This window comes from Chanodichthys erythropterus, chromosome 16, assembly GCF_024489055.1.
Source record: "Chanodichthys erythropterus isolate Z2021 chromosome 16, ASM2448905v1, whole genome shotgun sequence".
Taxonomy (NCBI): Eukaryota; Metazoa; Chordata; class Actinopteri; order Cypriniformes; family Xenocyprididae; genus Chanodichthys; species Chanodichthys erythropterus.
Genome location: NC_090236.1, coordinates 24,403,723 through 24,419,401, shown reverse-complemented (window position 1 = coordinate 24,419,401; position 15,679 = coordinate 24,403,723). Strand labels below are relative to the sequence as shown.

The following is a 15,679-nucleotide window of genomic DNA, read 5'->3' as shown; positions in this document are numbered from 1 at the left end:
TGTTACACAGACGTGTAAATTCTGAGTCTATTGTCATATATTTGAAGGGTTTTCAGGGACACAGACAGAACCGTAAAAACAATGGATGCAAAAGAAAGATAAAGCAATCAAAACAGCTTAAGCATTACAGAACCACACAACCTGAACACATTTTACCACAGAAACTTTAAATATGAAGACAAATGAAGAATGCAATGAGCTTTTGCACATACAGCACAGGAAAAAAATCCTTGACTGAGTGAATCACACAGATATGATTCATACAGAGAGTAAACAATTATCACTTTTGATACAATACTGTCCAGGATCCGTATTTAATACTGATGAAAAGCACCTCAAAATAGCTGTTTCTGTTTTATATATCTAAAAGGGTTAATCATAGCAATCACAAAATAACCAAACAAAAGTTTAACAAATACTCTTTTTTTATTTTAAAAATCCCTGTCTCAAATATATAAACTTGATTCTGTAACCAAGGCTCTGTATGTACAGGGTTGAACATCTTTGAATTGGATACGTCTTTTAAGAGATTGAGGTATACTGTCAAGAAATTCAATCTGACATCAAGTTACTTTTCATCAAGTTTCTTTACCATTGTAAATTCACTGATTACCACAGCATCATTGCTACCACTTGAGAACAAAAGAAAGCTATTGGAAATCTGCAGACCTCAGGAAGACAGCGAGATAACTCACGTTCAGGTAATCCTTCACTACTTTAGACATGCCCGTATATTCCTGGATAAAATGAACACTCTGAGTGCTTAAAATTGGTCAATATTTACAAAATGGATACTTTATAATTACAAATTTGGATGGTTTGTAATGCTGACTTTATTTTATAGTTGGCAGGGACACTTTAATGATTGACATCTTTAAAATTCTGTTGCACTGTTGGTTTTTAAACAGGAAAAAAAAAAACATGAGAAAAACTCTTTATGGTTATCAATATTTCATCAAATCAATTTTGATACACATGCAAGACTTAAAGGCAATTGAGAAAGAACAGTATTGTACAAAATAATAATTACAGTATTACCAAAAAATGCACTTTCAATAGCACCTTAAGTGTTTGGGTGTTTACAACAAGAGCACACCACTGTGGTTGTCTTTCTCTGAGCAGCACCTGGAGGAGGATCCATAAAGGATACAGGGGAAATGAGTTGGAGCGGGATTGGGAATAGATTGGATAGGAGTATGGGGAAGGACTGAGATCAAGCATGAATGGTGCTGGGATTAAGGTTGGAATGGGACAAAACAATACAAGGATTAAGATGAGTTTGGAAATGGGAAAAGATTCCTACAGGCTCTAGGCTGGGTAGAGTGGTGAGATGATAAAGGAATGGGTCCTCCTCTTTCTCCTGAAAGTGCGCCATTGTCCACCAGGTAGTTCGTGTCCTCTCTCTCTGTTTTATTCCAATTGCAGGTTTTCAGTCATGTGACTGGGATCCCACCGGGGCGATGAATATTCCATTTCAGATTACACAGTGCGGGTGCTGGTGTGTGTGTTTGTGGCGCAAGGAGGGGGTGGGTTGGGGGTCTCTTGGCTGGCCACACTCCTTGACCTTTGCCATAAAGGTAGAGGGGGGTGTCCTTTAGCCAAGGAAGCAGACAGGGCCTACTTCAAATCCAAACCTTTGACTGGATTCCCCAAAGTCATTCAACATGACATCGATGATGGGCACCTGGTCGATGCGAGGAGTGTTAATTTCCATCACAGATTTAGAATATCCCTGCTTCAGCTGAAACAGAAAAGAGATGAATTGTATGTTATTACTGCAAACAGTTTTAAGCAGCCTGTGGCAGAGACAGAGGGGTGTCCGGGGTGGCACTAGACACCACCCAACATCTGACTGGCCACCCCAGGTGCCATGGTAAAATTGATTTCTCTTCCGGTGTGCATTATAGCCTATTTGGAGTAAGTTTAAGGTTTACCATCAGGATTAAGTTTCCTGAACAACTTTTACGAATGTCACTATGTAAACATTATATTTTGCTCCATTAACAGACATAATTAGGAGAAATAAGAGTTTGAAATTTAGTCTAACATTTCTTTTTTTACATCTGTGCTAGTAATACATGCAGTGCAGTCACGGCGTCGTAAGTAAGTTATAGTCAATGTCGTAGAAAGAATTCTTGCTCATGTTATATTGCTTAATTAACATATACAGTAAGGAAACATGATATATCGGTACCATACTAGTTATCAACTGATATTAGAGATATGTTTTTACATTTATCAGTATCGGCCAAAAGACCTAAACCAGAGAAACAAGTGCGCAGCCATATTTAGAAAATTCACTTTTAGCATTTAAAGCAACAGACTTTGGCTAATTTATTAGTTAATTAGTACATTTGTTTATTTTTTTCAGACAAAATAGTACAGAATTTTAGTTATTTAAAATCAAAATAATTATTGGTTTATCATATAATCCACATTTTTAATAAGGGAGCATCCCTAATATACAGCATGACCAGCAAACAGATCAACAGCACTCTTACCGAGCAGCCATCTGAAAGAGCCTTGATGAAGGGGTTGTTGTCATAGGACATTTCCTCATCATTAGAGCCCAGGAAGCGCAGCGCCTTGTTATAGTTGTCAGCCTTGGCATCATACCAGGCCACAGACTGATGGCATATGTATGTGAAGTTCTGCCGGGCAGAAGAGCTGAGCAACTTGAGGAATGTCATCTGGACTGAGTTTATCGAGCCCTCCTCAATATCCACATAAGACAGCTGAGACACAAGGAATACGGGGATGAAACATCTGACCGAAAGAAGAACTTTCAATTTTTGATTCAGTATTGTAGGGATGAAAATCGATGGAAATTTTCTGGTACCTTTCTCCAATTAACAATTCTTTTAGTACTTTTTAGAAAGCATCTTTAAATAATTAGTTCTAATATGAAAATACTGGAGCTGCACGACTCTGAATTACAGAAGAGGATGAGGGCCAAGCAATAATTAAAAAAATAAAACCATCTCGAGATTAAAGTTGTCAAATTTCGAGAAAAAACGAAAGTCGAAAAGTCGAAATAAAATGTTGAGAATAAACTCGTTAAATTACCAGAAAAAGGTTGAGATAAAATGTTGAGAATAAACTTGTTAAATTTCAAGAAAAAGTCGAGATAAAATGTTGAGAACAAACTTGTTAAATTACGAGAAAAAAAAGTGTTAAATTTCTAGAAAAAATTCGACATAAAATGTTGAGAATAAAATCGTTAAATTACGAGAAAAAAACGTGTTAAATTTCTAGAAAAAAGTCGAGATAAAATGTTGAGAATAAAGTCATTAAATTATGAGAAAAAAGTTGTTAAATTACGAGAAAAAAATTGTTAAATTATGAGAAAAATGTTAAATTTGGAGAAAAAAGTCAAGATAAAATGTTGAGAATAAAGTCATTAAATTACGAGAAAAAAGTCGTTAAATTACGAGAACAAACTCGTTAAATTTCGAGAAAAAAGTCGAGATAAAATGTTGAGAATAAAGTAATTAAATTATGAGAAAAAAGTTGTTAAATTACAAGAACAAATTCGTTAAGTTACGAGAATAAATTCGTTAATTTAATGACTTTATTCTCAAAATTTTATCTCAACTTTTTTTCTTGAAATTTAACATTTTTCTCGTAATTTAACTTTTTCTCATAATTTAATGACTTTATTCTCAACATTTTATCTCGACTTTTTTCTCGAAATCTTAAAAAAGTTTTTTCTCAAAATTTAATGAGTTTATTCTCAACATTTTATCTCAACTTTTTTCTTGAAATTTAACAAGTTTTTTCTCGTAATTTAATGAGTTTATTCTCAACATTTTATTTAGACTTTTTCCCCGAAATTTTACAAGTTTTTTCTCGAAATTTAACAACTTTAATCTCAAGATGGTTTTATTTTTTTATTATTGCTTGGCCCTAATCCTCTTCCGTACTGAATAAATTGAGAATCACAGTTGTTTTGTTTCAAATACAGATCATTATTATCCCATGATTCTGAACAAAATAACATAATTTACTAGAGGTTCTGACAAAATGTTAATTGCTGCAGTCTATTGAAAATGTTTAATCAATCTGAATTGTTTAATAAAAACCTCGGTTCGAATGAAGGAATGAATGAATGAATGATTTAATGACTCACTCCTAAATACTTGTTTCACTGCTGGATGAATCAGCATTTTTAAACAAATCTCTTTAATGAATGATTCAATGACAAATAAATATAACAGTCATCTGGTCTAAAGATGTAATGATATAATCGTTATTTGAAGCACCAAGTTACTTTGGAAGGTGATTTGCTCTATTTTGTTCACTTCCATAGACATCAATGTTTTTATCCAAACTATAACCTTATATCCCAGTTCTTCTGTGATAAGAATATTTGTAACAGGAATAACGATACTGTTTCATACCTACACATGATAAATGCTCTCTGCAGAAATGTGATTTTGTCAAAGGTTTAATAGACACAGGCAAATTGTTGTCATTTATAATCTAGATCACATGGGTGTTTGAATTGAGATCGCGATCTTTTAATGCTTAGCCGTCCAGCTCAAAAAAAAAAAAAAAAATCCCAGTACAACAAAATAATTCATTTCCAGAATTTAAAAAAACAAAACAAAACAAAAAACTGAAACTTTCTGTATAAAAAAAACAGTTCTTGATTCCCAACCCTAAACTACTGTCACCTTTCAAGCAAGAGATACATTCACAACCAAATTGCTGAGCTTTGATTCAAAGTTTATGAAATTTCTAATGGAAGAGAAAAATGGGCACTTACAATTTTTCCACGCTTGAATTCACTGAACCAAGATCCTGGGGACTCCTTTGGCCAGTTTGATATTCTAACCTGGAATAAATGGAAACTGTGATCAAATAATTCAAGATAATACAGTTCTTTATTTTTGAATTATATTACTACCAATCATGAGATTTAGCAGAGATGAGTTCCTCTCACCCCTGAGGATTTCTTATCAGGGTAAATGCAAGTTTCTCCTCCTGCTGTGAAGTTACAGTACACTTTAAAGGCGTCTCCTATGCATCCCATATTTGGATCGATCCAGTATTGTCCTACAGTCAAAAACATGTGCGTTAAAATTCTCTAGTTCTTTTTTTTGCCCCAATTAAAGAAGTTTTCTCCATGCCTCTATTCCTATCTGTTTTATCTTTGATTATTAAGCCTAGTTTACTTCAAACAGACTTAATTGACTCTTGTGTATGCCATACAATCAAAAAAAGTTGATAATTCTGCCTTATCTTTGCTAAAGTAACCACATAACTTTCTCTCACCATCAGGAAAGTCTGGTTGGCTGAGCTGCAGGTCTTTGCAGGTTCTGGCGGGGTTATCCTCGGTTCCCAGTGGGAACTTCATGCGTTCAATGTCCTGCTTGAGGTTGTTGAGGGATCCAAACACATCCTCCATTCCCTCCATACCATAATCTATTATTCCCGCTGCTTCATCATCCTGCATGTCGGGTGACCTCCTCGATTTTTTACTTGTGTGGATGGGGAGGGGCTGGATGATGTCACCAGCTGGGCCCTAGTGATAGATAATCAAAAACAAATCACTGACAGTTCTGTAGGGTCAGCTTCAATCCCACTGGAGACATAAGCATGTCAATTTGATTTTCAGCAGAGCTCTCAATACAATTTGATTTATTTCATGCAATATAATATTTTTCTTACAGGAGGACCTGGTGGTCCTATCAAGCCAGGCTCTCCCTTCTGGCCAGCTGCACCCTTGGGAAACAGAAACACGGTTAGTTTAAAAAGGAAAAAATATGAACCATCTCATTAACCATGTGCATTGGAGAGGTTCAGCACTTACAGTTGATCCTTTGGATCCCTTCTGTCCTTGTGTGCCCTGAAGATAGAGACACAAAGAAATGTGTTAAGGAGGTCAAATGTACAAAAGTAAACAATTACCATGTTTATATGCACAATGGGAACGTGCATTATCCTGATTGCCAAAACCAGATTAAAGGCACACTATGTAAATTTACGCCACTAGAGGTCCCCTATTGAAAACAAGGGCGTAGCTTGATGACGCTGAAATTGAGTACGGAATCTTGGGAGTTGTCGCCTTTACCTCACAGCCGGTGGAAAATAATCGAGACACGACATGAAGAAATCATGAGATTATTAACGTTACTGTGAAGCAACGCAGGGCCAAGTGATGTTGGAGCTGAACAAGGCTGCTGGAGTGATTTCTAATGAGAGATGAGAGCGACTAAACTTGTCCTCGAGAGCAGCTGAACTTTTATTATGCCACAGTTGCCGCTTCTGCTTCTTCCAGTCAAGCGTATGTGGGGTAAAGCAGCGCTGTTTATCATATTAGATACATTTAAGTGTGTTGAAATGATGTTATAATGTTACAAAGACACTTGTTGCACACTGCAGTAAGCTAGAACTTTATTAGAATATCATATTAATAAATGCTGGATGACTTGTATTGATAAATGGTGTGCAATTAATTATTATGCAGTCACGGAAAATCAAGAAAACGAGATTCAAACAATAAGACTAAACGTGTTGAGCTATATAACAATAATTCGTTTTCTGTCTATAAATGTAACTAAACAGTTGTTCGCTTGTCTAATAAAACATGTAATATATTAAAGCGTTTTTGGTGTTTCTACAAAATAAAAGCGGAAATTGAGGGTAACGCAGGTATGACGTCACTGATAGGCGATGCATGGACATGGTCCGTGGTGAAAATTGCTTATTTCTCTGGATTGAAACATTCTTGGAAACATATGGGATAATTTAAGTACACGTCAAAAAATATATAACATTGTTCTAGTCGTTATTGGATATTTTAATCCTAAAGTCTTACATATTGTGCCTTTAAGATTCTTAAAATCCAACAAAGGTTCATGTCTGTTTTAAACAGAATTTTGTGTCACAACACACTTCTTTTAATGAATGTAAAAACATTCATATAATCTAAATAGACTTCATGAAATAATTCATAAAAATATTAAATTAATGACCAAAATAACTAAAATGCAGTGGTATAAACGGCAAGAGTGGGCGAGCATCTTAACATAACTTGCTGATAACGTGTATTTAGGAATATTCACCTATTTTCCTAATAGCTGTGGAGCATGTAAATGTCTTTTTAAGAATCAAGGTGTGACCCAAAAAAAAAAAATGCATACAATCAATGCCAGTGCTAAAGTAAAAAAACAGCTTACAGGAATACCAGGAGGACCTGGAGGACCGAGTGGACCAGGAGCACCAACGGGACCCTGAAGTCAATAAAGCAATTCATAATTTTCAGGGCAAAATCAAAACATAATTTTAAATGTACATAAATCATTGTAAAGATACACTTCTGAATGTTTATTCTTAAATAACAGCATCTATGATGAGCAGACAAAAGCACACTCAGACCCTGAACTAACTCAGGTGTATTTAAAGAGCAGTCACTCACGGCGTCACCCTTGCCTCCACCAAGTCCCTGAGGACCTTGCAGTCCTCGGTCACCCTTCTCTCCTGACTCACCAGGAGGACCGATCAGACCAATCAGACCCGGATGACCCTGGAAGAGTAAAAGGAAGTCATGGGCTTTAATAGCAGTGTACTGGAGTAAAACATATAGGCCTACAGTATATTTCAAAGATGCTTTTTGTATAAAACCATACAGACATAATTTTTTTTGCGTTCCATAGGTGCTTCTGATAGAGCGTAAGTTGTATTTAACTCAGAATATTTGGTAGAGGAGAACTGCCCCCAGACCGAGCCTGGTTTCTCTCAAGGTTTTTTCTCCATTTCTGGCACCTGATGGAGTTTGTATTATCAATTTGACTGCACTGACACTATTGTATGAGAACAAAACATAAACTGAATTGAGCTGGATGATGACACTATCTTCTTCTGCAGAGCTGCTTTATAGCTGAATCGACTTTGTTTCATAATTGTTGAATCTTCTGTACTGAATCAACATTGAACTGACTTGAGCTGAGTAATGACACTATTGTCTTCTGTTGAGCTGCTTTACAGCAGAATTTGGATTGCATATTTTATGTTATTTTCCTGTTTATTACTGTGAAGCTGCTTTAAAAACTATTTCTATTGTCTAAAGAGCTATGGAAATAAAGGTGACTTGACAAACTACTTCAGTTTTATCTACTAAAACTAAGAGTAATAGACTAAAACCTGTGACTATGAAAATCTGTTGCCAAAATGTTCAGTGGAACAATGGCATACATGATTCAGTAAAAATAAATAAGTCAATACAAACCTCAGATTAAAGGCTGAAATGGCAAACAATGTATTTGATCATGTACAAAATACTGCACTGTTTTGCTACCGCAGCCAGTGTGTACAATATAAATCATATTTAACGAACAGAGGATCTGTTCGAGTGCTTTAGTTTCTATTCAACACCTGTTATTTACAGCCACAGCTACTGTACTTGCCTCTCCACAATATTAATACTGAATACACTCTGGCATCTCAGCACGTCTCCTCTCATAAAACAAATTACAGAGATATACTGCATTGATTATGTATCGCAGGCAGAGTAACAGTTTAATCTTTAACTGACACTATATTTAATCTACAGCACTAAGAGCTTGTTTATACCTTGTCATTATGTGAAATAGAGATGCCAGGAAGGTCAGCTGCTCTCGCCTCTTAAACTTTCAACTGAGATCAGCATTATTGTAAATATACATGGTTATGTTTAGCAAAGGATACATTTTTAAAACTGTAGAATCTAAGCTGCATTTATTTGATAAAAATACAATAAAAACAGTAATACTGTGAAATATTATTAAGAATTAAATGAACTGTTTTCTATGTAAACATACTTTAGAATGTATTTTAATCATGTGATGACAAAGCTGAATTTATAATTTTATCATCATTACTCCAGTCTTCAGTGTCACATGATCCTTCAGAAATCATTCGAATATGCTGATTTGCTGCTCAAGAAATATTTCTTCTTATAATTATTATCAATGTTGAAACAGATGTGCTGTTTAATACTTTCATGGAACCCTTGATACATCAGATTCTCTGATAAATATAAAGTTCAAAAGAACATCATTTTTTTTATATAGAAATCATTTGTAACATTATATTATATGTCTTTCATCATTGATCCGTTTAGGGCATCCTTGCTGAATAAAAGTATTAATTTCCTTAAAACAAAAAAGTATTCTGACCCCAACATTTTAAACAGTACTGTATATAGTTATTAAAATATATAATGATGTTCTATATTATTTAAAACATACCTTCTCACCCTTAGTACCAGGGTCACCTTTCAAGCCAGGAAGACCAGGAGGACCCTAGAATACGTCAAGACACATAAATATGTCTTATTCAAGTCTTTAGGCAAAAAACTTATACAAGAGACATTCATTAGTCTGATTAAACAACAACAATTGTGCCCGAGTGTATCTTCTTACCAATGGTCCAGGAGGACCATCTTGGCCAGCAGCTCCAGGAAGTCCCTGCTCACCCTGAGAGAGCGGACAGAAACCATCAGCCCATTAATACACACCCAAATATGCAAAAATTAATGCATGGCACATTTCCTCAAACCTACCGACTAGACAAGGAGACTGATTCAACTTGAAAAGCTTAATGATTCAAATTAAGAGATTCTTGTGCCCCACTCTAATATAATTATGCAGACAATTTGCACTATATGAGATATCAGTTTCCAAAAGGCATACCACAGGTCCAGGGATGCCACGTAAGCCCTCAGCTCCAGACTTTCCAGGAGGCCCCTGGGGGCCCACAGGCCCAGTTTTGCCTGCTGGTCCCTCAGCGCCAGCCTCACCCTGTGTGACAAAAACAGAAATAAAGGGTAATGTACTCATCAATACACACACACACACACAAAAAAAATAAAAAAAATAATGAGGGGTGAATGGGACCGACCCAAAGCGGCTACTTACTAAACTGATAAATATTTTTAATTTTTTTAAAAATCTGATTTGATATATATATATATATATATATATATATATATATATATATATATATATATATATATATATACACATTAGTGCTGTCAATCGCTTAAAAACTCAATTAATCACATTTTTTTCTGTGATTAATCGTGATTAATCACAATTAAAAAACACGTTTTTACACTAATTTTATAATATAATAATTTCATCAACAGAGAATCAACATAAAGACAGTATATTTTAAATACTTGTTATAAATGAAGGCCAGTATCAATGATACTGATAGCCTACAGCTACTGATGTCTCAATGAAATTTATTTTTTCCCCAATTTTAAACATGAATTATAGACATTCAACATTACAGTGTAATTGAAATTTTTTACATTTATTAGGCTTCAAAAATATAACAACTTTTAATTTAAGTGAACTTAAAACAATCCTCACATAAACCCATAATAAATGTCATATTTACCTGTGCCTTTCCTATTTGTCTAACAGACAGGAAAAATACAGAAATTGAATAAAGTTACCAAACAGTGTGCGCTGCATAATTTATAAGTTTAATAGCTGCCGCTGCTGCACATGACGCGTCCCACTTTCTCACAACTCTTTACTTTCGTTTAAGACTTTATTAAACTCATTCAAGGCTGCTCTTATGAGGATACTCCACAAAATGGATATTTTTGGCATTATTGTGCGTGTTATTGTTCGTTCATGCGTGACAGAGAACTCGACTCTGGCGTGTCGTCCATGAGCACGATGGCGTCTTTCTCTGCATTGTGTGTGTGACAGGACATTCACAGACAGTGCGTTCTTTTTTTTTTTTATCTTTTGGAGCGTTTAAATGGTCTAAAAGAATAAGAGCATGATGCTAGCCAAAGAATGACAGAAAAAAAAACAGATGCTAATATTTTTAATGCGTTAAACTGGAAAAAAAAAAAAAAATATATATATATATATATATATATATATATATATATATATAGCCAGAATTGTATATAATTGTGTGAAAATGTTTGGTAAGGACCTTCTATATCTAATGTTTTTAGTCATTTAACTGATCTTTTCAATGCAATAATTTCTTTTTCTTAAATAGCAACTGTGATATTCATGCAAACGTGATAAGATAAATAATAGCATTTTATCAACCAATCATTTTGAAGAACTAAAGCTTTTAGAAGAAAAAAAAAATCGATTTTCTGTCACTTCCTGTGACTGAACCTTTAGTATAAGCTTAATTTGTTCTAGCATCCAATTAGGCTTTCATGTACTCAGATCTTTTATTGAGGATTTCGAAAGTCAGGACCAGTCAATGTCGTGAGAGATTGGATTCAACAGACAAAAGCATGGACAGATAACAAATAAAGCATTCAAGAGGACAACCGCTACAATACAAATGACAGTCATGTTGTTTGGTTGTTCAAGTGCTATTTTAAATAATAGAAACGGTCTTACCTTTGCACCCTTCTCTCCTTGCCTGCCTTCTGTACCAGCTGGGCCAGCAGGACCCTTGAGAAGAGAAAAACAAAACTTAAAACAAAACCTTCAACAGCAGAAATCTATACAGAGTTATCAAGAATAAAAAAGGCACTGGATCCAAATGTACCATGACAACAAGGCAGTGAACTTTTTTTTTTCATCCGTTTCATCCCCATGACACAGAGGCTCCACTTTTAGAAGCTCCCATTCCCCGCTATCTCACAAAAACCAAAACATGCTCCGGAAACCACATATAAACACTTTTATACCTTTTACATCTATTATGATGTCTGTAAGGTTTTGCTATTGCTAATGAACAACCATTTGCTAATGGAGTAACATAATTTGAGATAAACTCTCTGAAAACAAGTCTTATTTTCATACACAGTATTGATTCAAGTAATCTGACCTTGTTTTAAAGATGGTTTCATATTTTTACCTACAGTAAAAACAAGACCAAATGGAGTGGGCAGGATTCCAGATATTAAGCAAATAACGTTTCCACATTTGTGAACACTATTAACATGATAATTCAGATAAATAGGTGATCAACTAGTGAAAGACTTAATGATGTTATTGGTTTCTCAGCGTAGGCATAAACACAGTGCAGGTTGAAATGTTCCCTAAAAATCCATGATCAATATTTGTGCATTTAGATTGAACACACAGTGAAAGCCGTGGTCTATATGAATCAGCTTCCTGCACAGACCCATTTTAGTTGTAAGCAAGATGGGTAAAAATGGAAATTTTGGGTAAGATGGGTAAGAAATGGAATCCCTGAAATGCATTTTTTATTGCTATTAGCTCACGGCTCTGCTTATACATTTATACAACAATAAAGCTCACTTATTGTTATGAGTCATCTACTGAAAACTATAAGTTTACTGTGGTAAATACATCAGATCATAGAAGAGAGTGTTACAGCAAAAAGTGGAATCCATTCTAAGCCAAATCTTGAGGATGGCACCAGAGCTGACAATGACAACTCAATTTCCTTTCGGCTATCACGGTGCTGTCATTCAAACCACTTTGGTCAATATTCTATAATAGAACTGTCTAAATGTCAGCCTCAGCTCAACTGCTCTTGAGCAATGCAAACTGATGTGAGGAGACCAGTTTTTTCCCCCACACAGTTTATGCTATGCTGAGATTTCACAGGAATGTCTTTTCCCAGGCACAGCGTGCACTCTTTACTCACTTGGGAACAATTTACTGAGGGAAGACCCAGTAAAATACTGACTGTGCTCTGATTTTAAAGATGTATTGTTTGTGCAGTTCAGTTAAAAATAAATGTGCCCCATAAAATATAGGCTTCTCTTAGCAAAAAATTTACAAGAGCTCATAAACCTATTTGAAAAGGTGTGACTCAGCAGATTACAAAAGGAACAACAAAGGGGTAATACAAAGAGTACATTTTTACATTTTCTTAATGAAAAGTTGTGCTTGCCCATGCAAAACTCATGCTGTTTTGAGTGTTTTAGTACATTTCTGTGTGGTTTCTTGGGTGTTGTAAGTAGGTACTGTACATATTGGCCCAAGTCAAAAGATCCCACCTCACCATCTGGTACATGTTACGCATCAAAATTTGACAATTACAGTGGGGTCTGTTAAAATCTTTAACTCTGAGCTGTTTTAATAATAAAACCAAATCAGTGTCGGGAAGTAGTTAACTACAAGTAGCAAGGCTACGACTTTAAATACATTTTTCAGTAGCTTGACAGTAGCAACACTTCTTTTTTAAAATAGTATAGTGTTTTCAGTAACAAGCTATTTTTTCAACCAAGTAGCAGTGCAGCAACACGAAACGCTATATATAAGAACTGACGACTTGCGAATGATTCACTCTTTTGCTTTTCAATGAACGCAGCAAACAGAGAACAGTCCAAACTGGTTCGAGATTCGGTCTACTTAGTAATTCAGCCTGTTAACTCAAGCACTGAATCATTTTGTAGGGTAAAAATAAAAATGGTGCTGAATAAAGTTGAATGATTTTCCTACAATCCACTTAGAACAATCCTGGAATATATGCTATGGCTTAAAAAGTGGTGAAGAAGATCTTTCAGATCATCACCGAATGTGCAGCTTGTGAATTACACACCGCAGGTAAAGACTTTGCACAAATACACCATGTTTTCGGACATGTACCATGGGCAGCCTTTTTTTTTTCATGTAAAGTTGCATTCATTACTATAGAAACAGTAGGGCCCCTGCACATTTTCTTTCATAATCATCATTAGTCCACCCGATTCATGGTACGATATAAAATAAAAGATTTGGGTATGTTTTTCTAGATATAACCAATCGCCCAACCCTAAGACAAGAGTTGTACCCCTGTAGGCACAATACATCATAAAATAATACATCACCACCAGATTTTCTCATTTTAGATAAGATTTGAGCATGTGGAGAGAATTTACTTTTCTCTTCTGAGTATGGGGGAAATTGTGTTTTTCATCATCTCTGTAATGAGGATCAGAGAGAAATATCCTGTATATTGCACAGTGGTCTGATTATGCATTTTAAACCTCTTTTCATTTTTTTTTTTTTAACAAATGCATACTACATATACATCACTTTAAATGTTATTTGTAACTGTAATCAAATAACTATATAAAATATAAATATCTATATAAAATATTGTCCTTTATGTAACTTGAAAGTACTTATCAACTTTTTCTTAGTAGCTTGTAATGTAGCTAACTACTTTTTAAGAATGGTAGCTTGTCTGTAGTTGAGCAATTTTAGGTATTGGTCAGACTAGTAACTAGAAGGTTGTGGGTTCGATTCTCAATACTGGCAGGATATGACTGAGGTACCCTTGAGCAAGGCACCTAACACCCAATCGCTCCATGGGCGCCACAGCAAAATGGCTGCCCACTGCTCTGGGCATGTGCACTAACTGGATGGGTTAAAGGACAAATTCTGAGTATGGATCATCATACTTGGTCTTCACATGTCACTTAAATTATGAGTAGCTTTAAAACTACAGTTTTAAAGTAGCTTCCCCAACACTGAACCAAATTAACAAAATGTCTGGTAAGGTACTCACTCGCTTTCCAGGGGGTCCTGGAGGACCGGCTTCACCAGATGGACCAGGTGGACCCTGTGGTGTAAAAATTCAATACATTGACTAGCAAGTTTTATTATGTTTGAACATAAAATATGATTTTCAGTGAGAGTTGAGCATCACTTACAGGCTGACCGGCCTCTCCATCATCTCCCTTATCTCCGGGAAGGCCATCCAGTCCCTATGTGAAACAGAACATTACATCAAAACATTGCCCTAATATTTAATTTCCATCAAGTATCATTTTATTTGTTCAATAGTTTTCTCCCAACATTTGCTTTTTAAGTGTACTGGACATAGCCTGAATATAGCCTGAATATTGAGCCTTTTAAGATGTGGAATGCAACAATGTGCAATGAAGTCTATATGCTAAACACTGAAACAAAACTGTTTAAAATATTAACGTAGAGACAATTAATTGATAATGAAATCTTTTGTCAACCATTTTGATTATATATTAGTTGCTGAAGCCCTTCTGAATAAACTCTTGTATTTGAACGTCTTCATATTGAACTTACACCAACTCCAGGCTCACCAGGGGGACCTGGATCTCCAGGGAAGCCAATAGGACCCTAAATTACAAAAAAAGAAGAAGAAGCAGAATGAAAAAAAGGATAAACTTAGTCATCATACAGTATTATTTTAGTTTAACAGATGAAGGGTATCTTCTGGGGTGTCACAGACAGAGACTTACTGGGTTTCCTTTGGGACCATCATCTCCAGGGGGTCCTCTTGCACCAGCGGGTCCTGCAGCTCCAGGTGGGCCAGCTTCTCCTTTCTCTCCAAGCTCACCTTTGGGTCCCTAAGAAAGGACACAACAACTATCAATATCTTGCTTTCACTCATCTATGATGATTATGCACAAAAATAATGTAAAGTGTTTGTTGGCTATAAAGTTAAGGTAGCTTATTGCTTAGTGGTTCCACTATTCACATATTGCCTTAACACTCTGGAGTCTGAGATATCGCCCGCGATACCGCCTAGTTTTTTTTCTTACCAGTGTGAAAGAGACTCCGTCAATGTTGCACATACAATTAAGAGCTATACACCATTTTAATCAGTTGAATATCTTCTTTTATTTGTGTACACTCAGAGTAAAAACAAAATTTTGTGCTTTTTGCAAAATGAAGAAAACTAACATGATCTGCCGTCTCCCTCTGAACGAAGTTTAATCTGATAGTTCTCAGAAAATGAACTGTAACTTAGTAAATACTAA

The 15,679-nt window shown here is 35.4% G+C and overlaps 1 protein-coding gene across 1 annotated transcript in view; it reads right to left on the bottom strand.

The window, feature by feature from the left end:
* Positions 1 to 308: 308 nt before the first annotated feature.
* Positions 309 to 15,679, bottom strand: part of col11a1b (collagen, type XI, alpha 1b) — a 92,761-nt gene continuing 77,390 nt past the window's right edge. Inside the window, exons 51-67 of the mRNA XM_067362406.1 lie at positions 15,158 to 15,265; positions 14,982 to 15,035; positions 14,591 to 14,644; positions 14,446 to 14,499; positions 11,373 to 11,426; positions 9,678 to 9,785; positions 9,408 to 9,461; positions 9,234 to 9,287; positions 7,424 to 7,531; positions 7,185 to 7,238; positions 5,816 to 5,851; positions 5,674 to 5,727; positions 5,278 to 5,527; positions 4,946 to 5,058; positions 4,769 to 4,837; positions 2,502 to 2,735; positions 309 to 1,741 (exon numbers count right to left, since the gene is read on the bottom strand). Of these exons, the coding sequence (XP_067218507.1) occupies positions 1,595 to 1,741; positions 2,502 to 2,735; positions 4,769 to 4,837; positions 4,946 to 5,058; positions 5,278 to 5,527; positions 5,674 to 5,727; positions 5,816 to 5,851; positions 7,185 to 7,238; positions 7,424 to 7,531; positions 9,234 to 9,287; positions 9,408 to 9,461; positions 9,678 to 9,785; positions 11,373 to 11,426; positions 14,446 to 14,499; positions 14,591 to 14,644; positions 14,982 to 15,035; positions 15,158 to 15,265 (1,605 nt within the window). The 3' untranslated portion in view covers positions 309 to 1,594. The remainder of the gene's footprint in view (positions 1,742 to 2,501; positions 2,736 to 4,768; positions 4,838 to 4,945; positions 5,059 to 5,277; positions 5,528 to 5,673; positions 5,728 to 5,815; positions 5,852 to 7,184; positions 7,239 to 7,423; positions 7,532 to 9,233; positions 9,288 to 9,407; positions 9,462 to 9,677; positions 9,786 to 11,372; positions 11,427 to 14,445; positions 14,500 to 14,590; positions 14,645 to 14,981; positions 15,036 to 15,157; positions 15,266 to 15,679) is intronic.